This window comes from Pagrus pagrus (genome assembly GCF_965226575.1).
Source record: "Pagrus pagrus genome assembly, chromosome: 7".
Taxonomy (NCBI): Eukaryota; Metazoa; Chordata; class Actinopteri; order Spariformes; family Sparidae; genus Pagrus; species Pagrus pagrus.
Window position 1 is genome coordinate 32,755,405 of NC_140191.1, and position 21,755 is coordinate 32,777,159.

General features: G+C 40.2%; 1 protein-coding gene across 1 annotated transcript in view; it reads left to right on the forward strand.

The window, feature by feature from the left end:
• The window catches only part of LOC311259812 (uncharacterized protein), a 36,142-nt gene extending 26,781 nt beyond the window's left edge, over window positions 1-9,361 (forward strand). The window contains exons 3-5 of the mRNA XM_084357145.1: window positions 7,672-7,746; window positions 7,923-7,985; window positions 9,113-9,361. Coding sequence (XP_084213271.1) covers window positions 7,672-7,746; window positions 7,923-7,985; window positions 9,113-9,194 — 220 coding nt within the window. The 3' untranslated portion in view covers window positions 9,195-9,361. The remainder of the gene's footprint in view (window positions 1-7,671; window positions 7,747-7,922; window positions 7,986-9,112) is intronic.
• Window positions 9,362-21,755: the final 12,394 nt, after the last annotated feature.

Below are 21,755 nucleotides of genomic sequence, written 5' to 3' on the forward strand. Positions count from 1 at the left end.
AAAATAAATTCACAAAAGATAGTTAGTTGTAGAGACCATAAAGACATAAGTTTATGTATTGCAAATCAGAAGATGGGAGATGGATTTTTTCTTGGGCCAGCATCGAGTGGTCACTAGTAGTACTGGGTGATAAACCTCAATAGCGTTTTGGTACCCACTTAAATGAGAGTAGCAGCATTAACACCATAAAACCATTTATTTGATGACATAACTACCTGTACAATAAAGTCAGAGTTACAGAGTGGACAGTCACCATTTGACATATCCATCTTGGTGTGTGTCCCGTAAGTATGTGGTGCAAAATAAATGTAAATTACAGTCCTGCTAATCGAGTAAGAGTTTAAGAAACAGTATAAATGCATTCATAATTCAAAAGAGAAACAAACAATCAACATATTTCACAGTAAATAAAATGTGATGAAACCAGAGATGAAGCAATACAAAATTACCACAGGAAATTGATAATAAAATAGAAATTGTTTGTCAGCACTGCCCCAGTCTGCTATCCCAGTAACACAAGATATCATGTCATACTCAATCCCCATGAGAGAAATTAAGAAAATCATTTTCGGGTTGTAAGTCTCATACTCAGCCACGTGCAGTAGGTTATATACTATTAAACATTTCTGTTTTCCATGTTAAAAAGAAGGGGACACCTGTAGTCGTGGTCAAAGGTTTACATACACTTGTAAAGAACATGTATATCATGGCAGTCTTGAGTTCCAATGATTTCTCTCATTTTTTGTGATGGAATAAGTCGAACACACTAATACTACTTTGTCACAAAAAAAAAAATCATGAAGTTTGGTTCAATAATGAATTTATTATAGGTCTTCTGAACATGTGACCAAATCTGTTGGGTCTGGCTGAATTTTGAACCACTCCTCTTGACAGAATCAGTGAAGTTCAACTAAATTTGTCGGCTTCCTGGCACAGACTTGTTTATTCATCACAGTCCACATGTTCTTGATGGGGTTCAGGTCAGGACTTTGGGAAGACCATTCCAAAACCTCAATTCTAGCCTGATTTAGACATTCCCTTACCACTTCTGATGTGTGTTTGGGATCACTGTCCTGTTGGAACACCCAACTGCACCCAAGAGCCAATCTTCTGCTAATGGTTTTAGGATTTCCTGAAGAATTTGGAGATCCTCCTTCTTCATTATTCCATTTACTTTCTTTAGAGCACCAGATCCAACATCCCCACAGCATAATGCTACCAGCACCATGACGTTCTTGGGGTTAAAGGCCTCACCTTCTCTCCTCCAAACATATTGCTGCTCATTGTAGCCAAACAACTCAGTTTTTGTTTCATGTGACCACAGAGTTTTCCTCCAGAAGGTTTTTTCTTTGTACATGTGATCAGCAGCAAACTTCAGTCCAGCTTTAAGGTGCCACGTCTGGATCAAGAGCTTCTTTCTTGTCTGGCAGCCTCTCAGCTCATGCTGATGTAAAACACACCTGACTGTGGACACTGACACCTGTCTTCCAGCAGCTTCTGATTCATTGCAGATTTGTTTTTTGGTTGATTCTTGACCATCCTGACCAGTTTTCTCTCAGCAGCAGGTGATAGTTTGTGTTTTCTGATGGTGGCAGTGACACAACTGTGCCATGCACTTTATACTTACACACAGTTGTTTGTACAGTTGATCTTGGGACCTGTAACTGCTTTGAAATGGCTTCAAGTGACTTTCCTGACTTATTCAAATCAATAATGTGCCCTTTCAGATCAATGCTGAGCTCCTTAGTCTTTCCCATTGTAGTGTTTGTGGCTGAGTCTAGTGGATCAGTGTATCAAACAAGCCCTATCAAAATGGGCCCAGAAAGGTCATCAGCTGTTATCAATCATAATCACTCAGAAGAAGTTAATAGGTCATGCTACAAAGAACATTTGATCAACACAACTTTCTAGATCACCAACATTGGTCATTCAATTTGTTGTATAGAATAGAATAAAAGAATAGAATATTCTTTATTGTCACTATACACATGTACAATGAAATTGTGTGTGGCTTCCTCTTCAGGTCAATAGAAATCATTAGTGCAAAGTAAGAACGGTAAACTATACCAAATAAAATATAAACTAAAAATATACGCATATGCGTATATTTTTAGTTTATATTTTATTTGGTATAGTTTGGTATATATTTTTTATTCTGTTTTTCTTTTTTTTTTTACAGTAAAAAAAAAGAAAAACAGAATAAAAAATATATAAATATATACGGTATACAGTACAGTAGTCAGAGGTAGCAGCTTTGGCAGAGCAATTGTGCAAAACAGTGGTGGTGCAAGATAGTGCAAGTATGTCACCTGCTGCTGCAGGTTCTGTGGGTGGGATTGTTCATTATGGGGGTCGGATGGAGGTCACAGCTCTGGGGTAGAAGCTGTTTCTCAGTCTGTTGGTGGTGGATTTTATTGTCCTGAACCGTCTGCCTGAAGGCAGTGGTTCGAATAGGGAGTGTCTGGGGTGTGTATAATCCTTACAGATGCTCTTGGCTTTTTTCTTCAGCATTCAATATTGAATGAATATTTTTGAGCCAACACATTTGGTTAGATTTTCAGAAGACCCATAACAAATTCAGATTTGAACCAAACTTCATGAATGTTTTTTTGTGTAAGATGTGTTCCACTTGTTCCATCACAGAAAAATGAGAACTGTAGAAATAATTGGAACTGAAGACTGCCATGATATACATCTTCTGCATATGTGCAAGTGTATGTAAACGTTCAACCACGCCTTTATGCTGAGTAACACACAACCATCAAACTATGTTTTATATATCTTGACATAAAAGGAAGAAGGCATCACATCATAATGTTTTTATATAGGTGAGACAAGAGACAATGAGAAAAGAAAACCAATCAGAAGAAGTATTTCAGGTGTAAGCCAAAAAGCACAGGAGGAGAGCGGGAAGGTGGGCAGGAGGCAGTCATCTGAGAGGTCACAGAGGTCAGAGCTGTGCATTTGTCTTGTCCTTGCAGTGGGGCTGACTCACAATCAAAAACAAACAGCCTGAACACAGAGGCTAGGTGTAGATCAAGTCCCAGCAGCCCTTATCACACCACTGCACTGACAATAACAGCAGCAGAGACAACAAACAGCAGACACAAGGGGGTAGGCCCTGACAGACAACATTTTCTGTCTACCAAGACAACCGCTGTTTCCTGACTGCTACTAATGTAGGGTAGAAACTTGGTACACATATCTGTGGCTTAAAAATACAAGAAACTGCAAAATGATAACTGTTTTCTCCTGAACTTTAACATAATTTACAATATTGTCAGCAGTGTAACTAACTTGTTACAAAGTAATCTGTTGGAGTACTCAGATTATTATTTTTTTGTAACGAGTAACGTAACATGTTATTTAGTAAGTGTTAATCATAGAAAAAATCAGTTACTAGAAAAAAGTTGTTGTCTTTTCTTTTGTTGCCACAAAAATAAAAATAAAATCCCTGAAGCATTTGCACTTTTGCAGTTTCCCCCTTGCTACTCAGCAGGTGGCTGCGTGTGTTATAGAGAAAGTATTCTTCAAGAAAAATACAGAGACTGCAGCTTGGAAAGAGTTTAATTGCAACAAAACTGAAACTTAGTATGAGTGTACATCCTCTTTATACAGAATCAAACAATTATGATTTGTTTACAGGGAGACATCTGTTTCCTGGTTATGTACTATAGGTTCACATCTATTTCCTGTTATGAAATCAAAATGACCCAATGAATAGGAGATAACAAGAGTGAGATCCATCCATCCATCCATTCTCTCCCGCTTCATCCGGGGCCGGGTCGCGGGGGCAGCTGTCTGAGCAGGGACACCCAGACTTCCCTCTCCCCGGACACTTCCTCTAGCTCTTCCGGGAGGATCCCAAGGCGTTCCCAGGCCAGCCGGGCGACGTAGTCACCCCAGCATGTCCTGGGTCTTCCTCGGGGTCTCCTCCCCCCGGTGGGGCATGCCCGGGACGCCTCCCTCGGGACGCCTCCCGGGGGCATCCGATATAGATGCCCAAACCACCTCAGCTGGCTCCTCTCGATGTGGAGGAGCAGCGGCTCTACTCCAAGCTCCCCCCGCGTGACGGAGCTCCTCACCCTATCTCTAAGGGAGCGCCCCGCCACCCTGCGAAGGAAGCTCATTTCGGCCGCTTGTATCCGGGATCTTATTCTTTTGGTCATGACCCAAAGTTCATGACCATAGGTGAGGGTAGGAACGTAGATTGACCGGTAAATCACCACGACGGACCAATACAACGACCGCATTACTGCGGCCGCCGCACCGAGCCGCCTGTCAATCTCGCGCTCCATCCTTCTCTCACTCGTGAACAACACCCCAAGATACTTGAACTCCTCCACTTGAGGCAAAACTCTCCCCCGACCCGGAGGGAGCAAGCCACGTCCTAATAATATATCCATACCCTATGTCCCCAGTACATTCAGTAATACAAATACACAATATATTCCCCCCTTGGGGGTCTGTTTTTTTTTTTTTACCCCCAAACAATCAATGCAAGGACAGGCAAAAAAATTTCCGTAGGGTAAATTTGTGCTTTTATGGTTTCTATGTAAGCACTCATAGTTTACGGATTCATTAATGCATGTTTAAACATCATATACTGGCTATAAGTTAAGTTTTACATGTTTTCTTGTAAACAGCTGTGCCTAATACTGTCGGCAGTTCACTGTCAGATTGTTAGCAAAATAAAGAGCTGCAAATATTATATTACGTCTGTCATTCCTATTATTATGCTGCAAAGTTACCGATTGTGGGCCATAAAGAAGGCTACAAAATTACGACAGAGTCAGTACATTCAAAGGTACATGTACAGTTAGCTACAGGGCATCTGGACAATACAACCGACATGCGCAATGAGTCGCAAAGGGGTTTTACCTTAATTTTTGGTGACTCAAAAGTACTCTAACGCATTACTTTTCTCAGTAGATAATGCAGTAATATAACATGTTCCTTTTTAATGGCAGTAATCCTGTAACGTAATGAGTTACTTTTAAAAGTAATGTTACCCAACACTGATTGTCAGATGAATATGGCCTGCTAATGAAACAGACGACAATCCTGTAATCTACTACTAATATCTACTGGTCCTACCACCATGACTACGTAACCCGATAAAAATTAAACATATATGACATATGTGCTCTTTAGAAGCCCAACACTGGTAGTATTGGTACCTCCAACACTATGGCCCAGAGATAGACCTGACTATGAATGTTATTCATGAGGTCCTCAATTGCTCCATAACTTCCATACTTTGGACATTAGCAGCTCAGTCATTGTTAGTGACCCAAAAGTTGGAGAAACCACCCAGGCAGAAATGCATGTCTCTGTGACCTGAAGTGTGCAAAGCTGTTTTGTTCCACCCTCCTTGAGTGGAGAGACAATGGAACCACCAGCCTTTTCTAGCATGGTCAGATCCACTCTGGCGGCTGTGCTGTTGACAAAATGCAATGCAGACGTGCCTTGTGAAATCTGGGAGTAAAGTTGTTTACCTAAATGCTGCCACTGGTGGCCAGAATAAAGGAGACTACCATTTTAGTCAGTGGTATTGATGTAAATATACAGCAGCTTCCAGCCACTGGTGGCATCAGCCGGCGCACCGATGCTGGGCAACACATCCTCATAACTAAATGACTGAGTGGTTGCTAGAGACTCCAAAATGACATATCATCATTCACAAAACAACACACACGCACGCGCATGCACACACACTGGTCTTCTGGCGTGGCCAGTTAAACAACAGATTGACTGCTTTTTTTCTTGTACTTTGTCCCAGCTGTTGTGTTGCAGCCTCCTGTCAAATTCTCAGTGGATTATAGATAGATTTAATCCATAAATGTGTTCCTAAGGAATCAATACTTCATAAAACTAAATCAACTTCTGAACAAGAGATATTTTTGGGGGCGACAGAGGATACTGGTTAAGTAATAAGGAGCCAGGCTACAGTGTGATTCTACAGATACATGCAGGTCATTTTATAAGATTTGTAGCACTCAACAATGTAATCATTTCCTGCAAACAAAATGTAATAAAATGAATCGTTGGACTTATATTGTATTACTAATTTTACCGGTAATGTTATGGTGTGTACCAGATATTTTAGTCCCAAAAGTGGACACCAAGACAGGGAAATGGTTAAAGGAACTATAAATGCAGAGTTGGCAGGTAGTGGAAGAGGCTCTGGCTCAGGTCCAGGAAGACGGCACAGCAGGTTTCTTGGCTAGCGTAGTGAGGTTTGGGCTCAGGCAGGTGGCGTGGTGGTGGAGACTCACAGTGGCCCTGGCTGAGGTATAGGTGGAGGCTCAGGAGGGTAAAACACTGAGAATCCACATTAGTGTGCAGGCAGGTTGCAGAGGTGCTAGAGGCTGGGTGGTAGGGCAGCCAGGAACCTGGAAACTGGTACTGTAGCTAGTCGATCACTAGAGAGGTCGAGGAGAGACAATGTTAACAAGGTAACACACTACATAGCACCAGAGACGAGTTTCAATGAAGATAGCACAAACGAAGAGGCTGTGTACTACATCAGAGAGATTAAATAATCTGGCAGCGAGTAGAGAGAAGACCAGGGTATTTAAACTGGCGCTGATGATCAGATGCGTTGCAGTTGTGTGAGAGTGAGAAGCTCTAGCCAGCAGCAAAGCCACGGCCAGCCTCTGAGGCCACGCCTGAGAAGAGAAAGGCACAGAAACACACAACACAGCCACACCAAAAGTCCCAGTCATGACAATTGATTACATCATTGGTAATTTATTACATTTTCAGGTGGGCTATTCACATTTTTTCAAAGCTTGTAATGTTATGACATTTTCGATCAAGTTAAGTGCAAATGTTATGACATTTTCAGGAAATGATTTCATTGTTGGGTGCTACAAGCCCTTGCTTTAAAACAGTAACTGGAATCCATTCATCCATTTGTCTGTTCATACTTACTGTACATTTCATCATAATGGTTCTTATCAAAGATTGCTTTATTTAGTTTTTGTCTTGTAAGGTTAAAAGTTGTTTTGTCATAGGTTTTGTTGACAAAACTGTGAAGGCTTTCCCAAAAGATTCATTCTAATGTTTTCAGTGATCTTTTTTAAATATATCTTATAAAAACTAGATTAGCACTTAGTAGAGTGAAAATCTTTAGCAAGGCCAAACAGTACCCTTTCAAACTCACACATAAATACAGCCAACTAAATATGCCTGATTTTTTTCCAAGATTCATGCATTATTCTCTGAGATATTATCTCTGAGATATTTTATCATGGCCATCATGGTGCCCATGATAAAAAAATCTCACTCCAAGTTGGCTGAAATTTTCCTCTCCTAAGGATCATATTGCAAATGTAGATTATAATGTTTATTTAATCATATCATATTAAATATGTATTTGTAACAGTATTTTAGCATTGTCAACTGTTGATTCTCATTATATATGAACCACTATATCCTCATAAGATTATTCCTGGTCCTGGTAGAGTAATGTATAGCAATTATTGGTGAAATAACAGAAAGATAAAGACACATATTACAGTTTTGAGCTATTACATTGAATTGTAAGTGATTTAAATACAAAGTGAATGATCCAATTGCATATTGATTATTTAAATGTTTATCTTTTTATTTGGGAGAATGTTGTCAAGCTTTAATTCTGTCTTTTATGTCTCTCACAACAAACAGTCCGGTAATCCTAAAAAAAGTGAACACCATCCAGGCTACCATCAAAATGAAGACTGGACTGCTGATTTTGAGGAGGTTTGTGTCTAAAGTTGAACATGTAGCAAGTGTATTGCCCCTAGAGGTTATCAGTAAAATGTAGCAGTGGGACAGTTTATTTAAAAACTGCGAAAATAGTGTTGCTTGATTGAATACCCATATTTTCGTTTATGTGCTATGTGCTGGTGTCTTCCTCTCACGACTAACAAGGCCAGCCAGAAAATCAGAGCCATCCAGGCCACCATCAAGATGGAGGCTGGACTGCTGATTATATGGAGGTTTGTTTCTAAAGTTAAACGTGTAGTAAATGTATCCTAGAAGTTATAAGTAAAATACGACCGCATATTAGGGCCATTGTTGGTTTAAAAAAATAAAAATAGAAAATACGGAGCTGGGGGAGATGGGTAATATTCACAGAAAAAACTTGGAAATTCTGAGATTAAAGTTGCAAATTTAGAAGAAAAAAATAATTCTTCCCGTTTAATCCCCCATAAATGACACACACACTCAGAGAATTACTGAGTTTTTTCAAAAATATTTGACTTCATAATCTCAGAGACTATCCAAGTTTTATTCTCATAAATTGATGACTTTAATCTCGGAAAATTTTTTGCTTTGAATATTACCCCCCTCCCACGGATCTGCTTTTTTCCCCCCTACCTACAGTGGCTAGGGTAATAAAATGTGGCAGTGGCCCAGTTAATAAAAAAAAATGTGAGGAACTGTTTGCTAAATTGAGATTTTTAAGTGTGTTTATCCTGTGTTTTATGCTGAATTCATATCTTGTCAAAATCTAAAAAAATTCTAAGTCTCTACTCAGAATTCTACTCTCTCTCTCCTTGATTCGTGCTCATCAGAGCGGAATTTAGAGCTTTGGAACATCTAACATCATAAAGGATGTTAGACCAGATCGATTCAAGCATTTTAATTTAACTGACTACACTTTCACATCACACACTTCTTTAAACTCTATACTTTGCTTCTCTAAATGACCTACTGTGGCCTCATAGCAACAAGGTCTTGGGTTTAAATCTTGCTGAGCCAGACAGACATTGTGTTTATCATTTCCTTGTTTATTGCCATGTGATTGTGAATTCTTAAGTAAAATTGCAAATACAGTATAAGACATGCAAATGTGGTGGATTGAAAACTGTGTAATTGTCACAGAAGTAAATGTGTATACTGCCTCAGACTGAAACGTGCAAAGATAGGCTTGAGCAACCCAGAACAAAATAAGCAAATATAGATAATGTATTGAATTTGTTGTTTAACTAACATTGATCTTATGGCAGCATGTGCTGCTTAAATCACATGATGGATTTATTGTAAAAACATTTATTGTAAAGGATTACAGTTTGAAGTTCTAAGGTATTTGCTAAGGAATTTTGTCTTGCCTCTTTTTCAGCAACGGTTGCTGTCCAGTTTCCGGGTACACCTCGGCATGTCCTTTGAGAAGCAGCAAGGAACAAGCTTTCAAATTAACGTAAACTGTTAAAAAGGAAAATAAAATAATCCAAAAAAGAGGGATTTTTTTGGCCACCAGAGAATGTAAATTGAATATCCCCTCCATTTTATTCTGGTTTGGCCTCTGTTAAATATGATTTATAAACATTAGTTTATTTTTATTGTTCCTAAATCCACTAATCTATTTACATGTTTTATTCTGTCTGTCTCATACTGCATATTTTAAAATTGTAATTAAATATGACCTCTGAGAATAAGGTGTTTCCTTTAACTAATTATAAACAACTCATTTAAAGGTTGGGTTTAGGTTTGTTGTAGTTGTGTATGATATAGTATGGTATACTATGGTATAGTACCACAGGATTTGTAATACAGTACCACATAATGTAGGGTATAGTACCACAAATGTATAGTACAGTACCACAGAATGTGTGGTATAGCATGACAGGATGTGTAATACAGTACCACAGAATGTGTGGTATAGCATGACAGGATGTGTAATACAGTACCACAGAATGTGTGGTATAGTACCACAGAATGTATAGTACAGTACCACAGAATGTGTGGTATAGCATGACAGGATGTGTAATACAGTACCACAGAATGTGTGGTATAGTACCACAGAATGTACAGTACCACAGACTGTATGGTACAATACCACAGACTGTATGGTAAAATATTAGAGACTGTATGGTACAATACCACAGACTGTATGGTACAATATTACAGACTGTATGGTACAATACCACAGAATATATGGTATAGTACCACAGGATGTGTAGTACAGTACCACAGAATGTATGGCATAGTACCACAGAATGTATGGTAAAGTACCACAGAATGTATGGTACAATACTACAAACTGTATGGTTCAGTACCACAGTATGTATGGTAAAGTACCGCAGTGCCTGAGGTACAATCCTGTGGTAAATGTCCCAAAATACCACATAAACCTCTAGAGTACCACAGGAATTTACTACAGGAACATGTGGTATAGTACCACAAGAACATGAGATACGAGTACCACAGAAATTGCATTTTTATTTTATGGTATTTTACCACAGGAAATTTCCGTAAGGGTGACAGGGCTGGGTGTCTTGTTTAAGGTGAGTGAAAAGAAAAATAAATAATATTTCTTATTAATAATCAATTTAATTTGGGCGATCGCCACAGAGATCCTGGATCTGTCCCTTAATACGGAGCCGGTTCTCTCACCTTGTTGGCCAAATCTTGTGAGTTTTTGATGTTGTGTTGAGTGTTACTGACCGAAGGAGCTAGGATACTGGCTAGGTGCTTGGATATGTTATAGGTAACTGAGTTGATGCTGTTGCTGATGGGTCTGAGTGGCACTCCTTCCCTGTGTATCTTGGGGAGTCCATAGATACATGGGATGGCTTCTCCGGGGTACAGTTGGTAATATAATGGCCTGTCAATGGCTTTGTCCTTTTCCAGTTTTTGCAGATATTTTATAACCTTCTTTTGTAGATACTTGTAGGATCTTGCCTCAGTGTCTCATAGGTGTAAGTATCACTAAGCAGATCAGTGATTTTGGTGTGGTAGTCCACTGTGTTTAGCGCTACAGTGCATCTCCCTTTGTCTGCTGGCAAGATGGTGATGTTCCGGTCTTGTTTGAGTGATGCCAGGGCCTTCCTTTCCTCAGTAGTGAGGTTGGAGGGGGGTACTTTTGCATTAACAAGAATGGCTGATACAGTCAAATGTAGATGTTCTACCTCTGTGTCTGCCAACTTGTTGTTTCTGATGGTTGACTCTTGCTGTGATGAGATCTACTACTGGTATCTGTTCTGGAGCTACTGCAAAGTTCAGTCCTTTGGCAAGGACTTTCTTCTCTGGTTGGGTGAGCTCTCTCCGTTGGACAAGTTTTTCACCCACTTCTCTTGTATGTCCAGATGTGTTGTGTTGTTGATGTCCTTATTTCTCCAGATCAGAGCTTCTGTTCTATGTGAGTTGCTTTAACGTGCCTGTAATGTTTGGAATTTTCGTGTCTGCCGCTCCTTCTTTGTAGGAACACATCTCAAATGTGTTTCATGCGTCTCCTCTGAGATGTAAATTGGGGCCTTGTTCTCTGCAAGGTAAACATTCATTTTATCATAAGCTGACTTTGTTGTACCAGGAGGCGCCATATAGTCTCCACTACCTCCATCTGGCAAGAAGGACTTTATTTTCCTTTGTAATAAAGCCGTCAAATTGGACACCTCCCAGATACCACTGCTCCTATCACGCTCATCTTAAGGGCCCCTTTTTAGTTGTAGAACTGAATTCACCACTAAAATATTATTAACCAGGATGTAAAGTTCATAAAACTGATTCTACTCTCATTTCTGCGTGATGAAAATTGACTGAGGTAAATTGAAAGTGTGAAAATATCCTGTATTCCATGGAACCACAGTGCTCTCTAGTGGTGAGTCATGGTATGATTTGGACAAGTTTCAAAAGACTAATTTATGCATGTTACCAGTCAATGTTTAAAGTATTCCCTATTATAATAAGTATAAGCTAGAACTAAAAGAAATGTGTGCAAGTAATTAGTTCTACAGTGTAATCGAGTGTGTTTGAATGTTTCGACCAAGTATTAATTTTCTTTTGAATGGTAATGATTTAATGATTCATGTGATTTGTGTTTAAAACAGTCCACATATTAAGCCATGGTGACATTCTGGGAAGGGTGAAACCCGATCTTGAAACATTAAAAATGTTAGTTTAGTTTTAGTTAGTTTCTCTGCGTTTTAGACTTATAATCTTCTCTAAAGTGCGTACACTGGCAGCCCTGCCCCTTTGGGTCACGCCTGATATCAGTGTTTATAAAACCGAGAGGCATCCCCCTCTCTCCGTCTCTTTTGTTTTACCTCTTCTTGCACCTCTCTTTGTTTTACACTCTTCTTTTGTTCTTCTCTTGTTACTTTCTCTTGTTTTTACACTCCTTCAAGACAGCACTCTCAGGAGAGTTGCTCATGTGTTAAATTTCTTACTTTTATATTTTTCACTGTATCGATCGATTTATTTTAAGTACTTCAACTTTCGTTAAGTTTCTACCAGAACGAAGTTCTGTTTTAATTTGTTTTATCCAGTTAAGTATCGTGACCTGACTTAGAGGAAGTGAACTTTAATTTGAAATTCTCTCGTATTAAGTAACTAAAGATAACTCGATAGGCCACCGAAGCATCCTTCAGTTATTTTAGTGAAGAAGTTAAATTAGTTTCAGTCAGAGCCTAAGAACCACCACTCAAAGTGACAGAAGAAGACCATCCTCTTCATCAAGATCATCATCATTAACAAAGACGTTACAGTAACCGGCTGTCTAAGAAACCGTGTGAGCGGTTCCCAACGAAAGAAAGACTCTTTTGCCAAGCCGAACCGGCTCTGCCCCCAACACTCACGAGCGGTGCCACCTCACTGGGCATTGGACCGAGACCGTCACCCACTGGGTACCGGATGAGCTGTGCCATCCCGCCGGCTATTGGACTGAGACCGTCACCTGCTGGGTACCGGACGTGCTGTGCCATCCCGCCAGCTTTAGGACCGAGACTGCCAGCCTGCAGTTGAGCGACAGAAAGGCAGCTGGAGACGAAAGCAGCAGCCTGCTGACTCCACAAGACAACTCTTCAAACCAAGTAGGCTAACCATCCATCATCTTGCTGGATTCACACCTATGAAATATGAGTTGGTGTCTTTGGCTTTGATGTAGATTCTTTGAGTTTAGTAGAAATTTGGTTAGGGCTCCGTTAGCATAACATTTTTCTCGTAATATTTACAGGCTTTCACCCAACCCGTAATTTCACCATCTGCACATATTTCATTCATGAGCTCGTTACATTAGTCATTACAGACTCAGCATCTTTCTGTTACCTGTTCATCTTATCTTTTGTTTAATTTGCCATTTCATTTATTTACTCTGAATTAGGGCATTAACAGAAAAGCCGATTTGTCGACGCGTCGACGTCAGTGGCGCAAGTCGACGACCCCTGAGAGTGGTCGACAAGTCGTGTTTTTTTGGTTTTTTTTGGGCAGTGAACAGTGACAACAAATTTGTCTTCAAAATAAGAGCTTTACATTGCACCCCATTGGATTTTAGAACTGGGTTCTTAGCGGGGGGCTTTAAATTTGAAAGAAGCGACCGTATGTAGCTTGCCGCTACACAACAAGCTGACAGCAGCTACTAGCTGTTTGGTTGTGTCCGCTAGCTGTCAGTTACAGAGACCGAGGAGACGCTAGCATCTCCCGGATCTCAGCGGCTTTCCAGTTGCTCATCTTGACGTCCGCGGATGAAGTGATGTACTGATTGCTGTGATCAGCTGTTTCCTGGTTTTAAAACTCTCCGGCTGTGGGCCAGACACACATCCCATGTATGGAGGTGTTCCTCCGCTGTGTCAATGTGATGACGTCATCAAACGACGTGTCGACTCAACTTTGACTTTATTGACAGATAAGTCGACTTGAAAAAATCTGAAGTCATTAATGCCCTACTCTGAATTATTTAGTCAATACATATATTTAACCTGTCGTTGTCTGTGCAGGTTTGTTTTGACGTGGAGAACCAATGGTAACTGTGTAGAAGTCACTGCTTCAGTTATGAGAATGAATAAATTGATCTGAAATTGATTAGAATTGATTGATATTGATTCAAGTTAACCTTGTCTAGTCGAATTTGATTAATTTCCTCCGGATTAGTCAAAGAGATAAAAAAAAACGGAGGTGGTGCCCCTATTTACGAGTGCTTTATTAATTGCAAGTGATTAATAAATTACATTTATTAATCGTAGTGTATCTCCTACACCTTTAGTGTGTTGTGATGCTTGTGCCTTCTCAACAAGCTTGGAGACATTTTCCAAGACATTGCTTGGTAGCAGTGATGTTAGTTCCTCAAATGTATGGTCAGTCTTAGTGGTGATTGCATCGATGGTGAAATTAATCTGTCGCACTCTTTCATTGAGTAGCTGGTTTTGAGCCCTCTGAAGGATCCTTATGGCCCTGTGTCCTTTCATGGTGGAACTCAGGCATAAGCTCTTAGAAACTTGCCTGTGTTGCCTGCATCTCAAGCTGAAGCGAAGGTGGTTCCTGTGATCAGCCGGCTTTCTGGATGTTCTTTCATACTCCCGTACCAGTTGAATGGCATTCCTCCCAAAATGGTAAGCAACATGTTGATGAAGGTTCTCAGTCATCCAGGTCATGGTAATTCTAATTGATCTGTGAGTGTAGGTTTTCTGTACATCTCAATGTTGAGGCTTCTGTCTTCTGCAATGTGTACTGCATGGTCCAAGACAGGCAGAATGTCTCCTCTGACATCTTCCTGCATGAACTTGAAGGGAACGTCTTAGTGTTCACATGCAACATGGAGGTTATGTTGTCACAGGGTGTCAGTGGAAGTAACACATATTTTTGTGGGGAGTTATCACTGTTGACATCATATTGACATCCAAAAGTGTGAAATTCTCTTAATGTTGAACTGAGTTAAAAGTTTCCACTTTCATCCATAAAGGAGAGGAAGCCATCCAAAAACACAAGGACAAAGGACTCACTAATTAATGTTTTCTGCTGTTTTTTGGCCGCCAGCAGAGCCTCTGTGGCACTCCCCAGCAATAGGAGGCGCCATTCTGTGACTGCCTCTCAGCCTGCGTTAGGGGGAAGATTTCCGACATGACTGACAGGGAGTTGGCTGGATGAGATATGGAGCATTCTGTCTCTAGCATCGGGAATGTCTCTTTAGGTTTCAGGGGAAATGTTTCTGGCAGTGCTCCTTCCTTCCAACACACAGTCTGGGCAGACACAGTCATGGGCATGCAGGCTAAATCCAGACACACGCAGTAAACAGTATTTGTAATGGGATATTAGCCTGAGCTGTTCTCTCATTTGGAGTGTCTGTCTCATTTCATGGCTGACATCTGAGAGCTGCAGAGGTGTACATACTTCAGGCAGCAAGAATCCACCTTAATCCGTTGGATCTAATCATTCCTGGCATCTGTCAGTTGCACTCTGATGATCTGAGCCAAATGTAACAGCATCTGGACAGAGCATGTGTGAATACACAGGTAATGGCTGCAATAGATGAACGTGATGCAACCTTTACCCCAGTGGAGCACCACAAACTGCACTCTGAGGTGGCATAGAGGACTCTGTAATGTTATTCACAACAACTCAGACAGGCACAGTAATGGGCTCTTTATATTCTCTGACAACGACGTGGATAAGACCTTTGTTGTCCCCTGTGACAGCTAAAGTCAGAGGTTGGAATTTATTTCTGAATATTTATGAACAAACACCCAGACAATAAAGAATGAGTGACGGAGCAAGTTTGTAGAGAATTTTCAATTTGCTGTTTACACCTAAGCTCAAAGTGGGTAAAGCAAGGTATGGAGAGCTGAAATCCACCCTGAAACAGAATTCACATGTAGTATTTCCATGACGTTGACCAGGTGTGTTTATATAGTCCATTCAAGGGTCTATGTGGGGTAAGTTTTTTTCCTGCTAATATATTTCTTGCTTACTAATTTCCTTCCTTTACAGGAATCTAGTTAAAGGATAGTTCTGGTTCATGATCTTATTTTCATAGTTGTGGCCAACATTTCTGTTAGTAATTAGAACATTCTACTCACCAAGCTACACACAGCACAGCAACATTGCTACAAGCTACAGTCTTTATAGTCTGACACAGCGGATGTAGACTGTTGGGTAAGCTGGCCATTTCAGGCGGCATTCTTCTCCCTACTGCTATCTGCCATACAGTGTTCAAAATTTTCTACGGGCAAAAACAACCTCCACCCTAGCAACCTAAACACTGAAAATGGCATGGTACCCATACCTGGTTGTTAACAGTAGAGGACTAAACAAGGTAGCATCTTTTACCTTTTTATTTAGGAGGATTTAGCCATTTTAATAGGGCTAGTCTCCCCAAATGCAAAAACACCCCCCCTGATATTTCTCTTGTGGTTTGGCTAAAAACATCCATGTCCAATCCATTCATCCTGTCCTCCCTTTGCAGACGTTGTCTTTTCCTCTTTGTTGCCATACTAAATCCTACAGCCACTAGAGGTTGCCCTCTTAAGAAGAACCATAAATATGAGTCATAATAAACTGCTTACACAGTCAATTTATATGGTCATTTTTCTGATTAAGGACTGACTGCAAAAGAGAAGCAAATAGTGTTCTCCCATGTCAACATCTGACGTCTTGTTGACCCATCCATCCACTCTGACTTTGTGGACTTTATGACTCTCTGACAACATAACAACATAATAACACATTTGCTCCTGACAGACAAAAGTCACAATTCACACAGCTGCTGAAGGTCAAATGAAGGTTAACATTATCATCATTGGGCATCTGCTGAAATGACTGATGTTCTTGTTTTTCTTAGGAGGACTAAAAAGGAGACAGGTAGTGAAAACAACAAAACTCAGGTTAGACAAACTGATTTGAAAGAGAAAACAAAGGTGAACTGCAATTGGATGCAACAATTATTACCCAGATTGCCCATCCTACCTAAATAAGATCCAAGCCGTGATAAACCAGAATTATTCTTGTTTACTATATATATATATATATATGTATATATATATATATATATATATATATATATATATACACACACACACACACACGTCACATTTAAAGTGAGTCAAACTATTTCTCCTCTCTCTCTTTCTGCTTTCTTTTCGTCTATTCTCCATCCTTGTCTCCTGAATTCTGAATTTCACGACTGCTCCTGCTGGGACAATCAATCCTTAATCACCCCTCCCCACTGCAGCCAGCTAGACAACTCAATCGGCGCTAAGATATGCTAATCTTATTCCTCAGATGATTACGCCATGGAGTCAACATTGATCTTCCATGACCTCAGAAAAACACTGGCCCCCCAGTCAAAAAGACTGATGGTGATGTGTGTTGGTGTGTGTGTGTGTGTGTGTGTTGTGTGTGTGATGAGGGTAATGTCTCTGCTGTGCATCAGTGTATGGCTGAACTGCTGTGATCTATTTCAGAGCAATGAGACTGGACAGGCACAAAGGGCTGATAAAGGCTATGTGCTGTATACCAGCATGGAGTTTGCTGAAGGTGCTGATATATTGCAGCAATTTACCAAATGATGAAATTGGAGCTTTTTCGTGTCAAAAAGATTCAGTCGGGGTGGAGAAGCATTTAGACGATCATGAGACAATAAAACCCTCCTGTGAAATCCAGACAAAATTTGTCTAAGGTTAGCAGGATTATCACCTTGAACTGGGAAATGGGAAACTGACTCAACATTTTGTCAGAATAATTTGGTGAATATGTTAAAGAATCAAAATAGAAGATTACACAACACAAACCATTTCAAAGATATTACCATGCTCCAACAGGACTCCATAGATAATTTGTGATGGAAGTACAAAACACATGTGGGGACTTGCATTAAATGTTTATGGGAATGGGAGATTGAGAGAGATCGAGGTAAAACAAAAGTGAACCGACGGGCATTCCCTTGATGGAGAGTTCTCTGGTGTCAATGTCTGTTCCACTGTGGATTTGTGTTTTCACTTACCACCAGGACATGAGATGGTCATTCTTTCTACTAGATCAGTAAATCACAAAACCTGCTTACTTATTAATATGACAAGGTATTTAACTTTTTTTGCTGTGGACAGTAGCAAGGCTGGTAGTGTTAGCCATGTTGCTAATGCTTTCTTTGTTACAGTAGTGCCGACAGCAATACCACAGGGAAATGCTGGGGAAGGGAAAATGTGACTATTTCTGCTCTAAGATACAAAGTATGCCGCTTTACCCACCTCTGTAGTGTCAGTTTTGGACGTGAATGGCTCTGCAGTCAACTAAGCAATAATATGCAATAATATCCACTTAGACTTTCAAAATAAAGCTTGCTAACAAACATTTAACATTATGATATGAATTTTATTTAGATTTATAGACCCAATCAAACATGGTTAGGTTTAAGCGCTGTAACTTCTTGGTTATGCTTAGGAAAAGACAACTATGATACTTATATTAGTTCAGTCATGTAGCTTACCCAATTTACATAAATTGTTTATGAGCCATCCAACCACCTCCTGGCTCGGACTTGGAAATGTCAGCCACTGACCAGGCTGCTGCATGTGCGCTTTGGGAGTTAGACTGTGCTTGTCTGAGTCAAGGCTCAGGCGATTAACAGGTTGTTTAAAAATGGCATAGCATCTGCACATGGGATCCGTTTTGGATTTACAGCTATTAACAGGATAGATGCAACTACATTGCCAGAAATCTTCATCTTCATCAACACATGGTCTTGTGTCTTATGTTTGTAAACTCAATAACAAGACAAGCTTCTTCATGGTTTGGATTTTACATCACCAGTTTTTCTTTTCCAGTAGGTCAGAAGACTGTTCATCTTGCACTTGATGTAACCTTTGATCCTCCTTCACAAGTAAATCTTGCTAACCAGAAAGTATGGTAATATTCTGTATTTCTCCTGTTGACAAGTTATACAAAAAAAAAAAACAATAATCACCTGGTTCCACTTATGTATTTTGTGTATCCACAGCCTGATAATTGCTTTACGGACATATTTCAACATGGCCAACTTATGGCTCCCTCATGTTTGTTAAACCAGTGTTTTGTTGTAGTACCCACAGCTCCTTCACCAGAGAAGAGCTTATGAACATCAGCGCAACAACTTTAGTGGATTTCCCCCCCCCCCACTTTTCTTATCTCATTCATGGAATTATTAGACATTCTCATCAAAGGCACCCTTTGTCCATGCATTGAATTACCAAAGGACTATTCTGTCTCTGCATTCAGAATAGTACTTCTCCCCAAATGCGATCACTGTGACACAAACTGGATGAACTTCAGAGACTGGTGGGGAAAAACAGCGATTTTATTCATCTTCTGTTGAGTGCTTCATAGTAACATGGCAGTAATATTGCCTAGCCCTACTGTCTGCCTTGAATATCCATAGAGAATTTCACTAAAGCAATGTCCTGGTCAAGCTAAAATTTGGTTCCATTACAGAACTAGAGACAAAGGGTTTGGGTGTTGAGTGAATTGAGTAGATGTGATCTTAAGTGTCACTGTCTAATCTTATCCCCATTTGGCAGTAGTTACTAGACAAGTGTTGGACTGACCATCCACTCACCATTGACTGGCCTCACATCTAGCACAGCCAAAACATATTAGAGGATTTCAGATTTTCAGCCTCTCGACAGCACTGATTGGCTCATCCAGTATTACCAAAATTACTTTATCAATATAGCAGCCCAACTGTAGTCTGCGTTTTTTTCTTTGTTTCTCTGCCCACATGACTATATTGGACGTGTATTTTAAATGTATGCCATGATTTAGTTTCTCTCTTTTATATTAACAAACAGTATTGCAGTGCATATATTACAATAAACTCCATTACATACCAATCGTATCCCCTGCATGACATGACCTACTTTAACTCACCACAAGTCTTCACCACAGGCAACAAATGCAAACATTTCTCTCTATGAACTGCACTGCACATAGCCCTCGGCCTCCTGCAAGCTCATATATTGCTTTAGCAGTTAAATTGAAGCAGGGATGAATTAGTTCTACAATCTATTAGGCTTAACCTGCAGGGGCTGAGCTGTCTGTATGAGGCCAGTTGGTATTCCTTATGCACATGGGAGAGGCTGTGAACAAGCCTTGAATCCTGCAGTTAGACTCATCTAGCAAGTTTTTCCCAGATCTGGACAGCCTGGCCTTTAGCTGAACAGCAGTGGTCGCTGCTCAAACTGCATCCTACCATGAATATATACAGAATATAATGATTACCCCCAAAGGACTAATAATCAGACCCATTTTTGTGTGCGTGGTCAGCAACACGGACAGCACCTGTTGATGTCTAAACTGACACTAGATGGCACTATGACTCAAGCCAACTCTCCATCTCCATTATTCCTCCCCTCCTCCCCCTTCCTCCTCTCCTCTTGCAGCCCAGCCCAGTTCCCCTCCGCGTGGAAGCTGCAACCAGCCTCTTTAATGGAATGTCAAGAAAAGGCAGCATTGTGCCTGCCTGTTTGAAATACAGAGCGAGTTTAAACAATCTGCTTCCCCCGCTCAAAAAGATGCGGCATTCCTGCGATTCGGAGGGTGTTTTCAGTTCACTTTCAGTAACTCCGATAAACTCCCCACAGATGCTGCTCAGTGCTGCAACATTGTTCAATCCTCACTAAAGGCATGACAAGCTGGTTATTCCCTGGAAAGATTTCGTATTGTTAGACTTAAAGTAGCTGCATTTGGTAAACACTGCTTAGTAAACACAGGGTGCATGGAGCCTACAGTGTTCAGTGATAACACACATTCAGTGTTTTCTTGCTCACATGCAATTTCTGTATGCTTAGAAAATAGATCTTGGTGTCACTTGCTATTTCTCATCTCGTCCATCACATTCCATCACCGTGCCCTTGCCTCAGAGGACAGTGATTTTCATGTGATTGAGTATGACCTAACATAACAGTACTGTCACTGGACTGAGATATGCACACATGCTGTTATTTTACAAATATAAGAATACAATTAGGCTTCTATTTCGTTACATGTACCTGGCACAGGACACACGTTTTTGCTGCTGGGTCTTTTTGTTTTTGTCCTGAAAACAGGTATATTCAGTCAGCTCTGAAAGGGTTTGGTGCGGTAATACCTGAGATTACTTAATTTCTCAAACAGTTGGAGCATCTACTTGAAATGTAAACAAAGAAGTTACCAGTACGTATGTATGTTTTTTTCATCTAATGCACTTGAATGACTTACAGTACATTGTTTTACTGTTTAGCAGAACCTTAACCTTGAGGACAAACAGGTGTGTTTAGTTATTTATTTTTATTTGAATATTGAACATTAACTATATATTACCTTTATGTCTTGTATATGAATGCCAGATTCAACAGATGCTCTTGTGTTGCACAGATGTTTTTAGTATATAAACTACTAATTTGCAATAGAAAACATGCTTTAATGCTGCCTGAATTCCATTTTGTATCTACATGAGAAAAACATTTTCTATGAACTTATCTGTATGCAGAAACACAAATATGTATTGTCACTGTCATTAAATTCAGTTTGTTTTTGTTTTTTACCAAGAATATCTTAACCATAAAAACAATCATGGTAAATATGTTTTACAAGTCACAAGAGTTTGTTGTGCAAATTTGCTAAATCTGTTAGCATGGAGCTCAGTTAGCCATGGAGCTCAATGGCCCGATTAGCTAACTGGAGTCTGCCTGCATTGCAATCTCAGATGACAGGGAATAACCGCCGGTAAAGGGGATCGGCTCAACTGACCTCAGTCGTCTCCCAGTGAACATGGCTGGACACTAGACTGGGAGTGAACACAGTCTCCAAGACTGACAGATGCCAGTTTGAAGACAGATGATACAGTACAGAGGTGATTTACAGTGCCTCTGACCAGGATTATGACTTGATGGGTGAGACGACATGGCAGGCAAGGACAGGAGTGAAGTTGTAGACAAGCTGTCGGACTTCAGCGACGGGCGAAAATGGCATGTAGAGCCAATATATTTTGACATCTTACTCTGTGAATTGAGGATTTACCAAACCGGGTCAGACAGGTTTTTTAT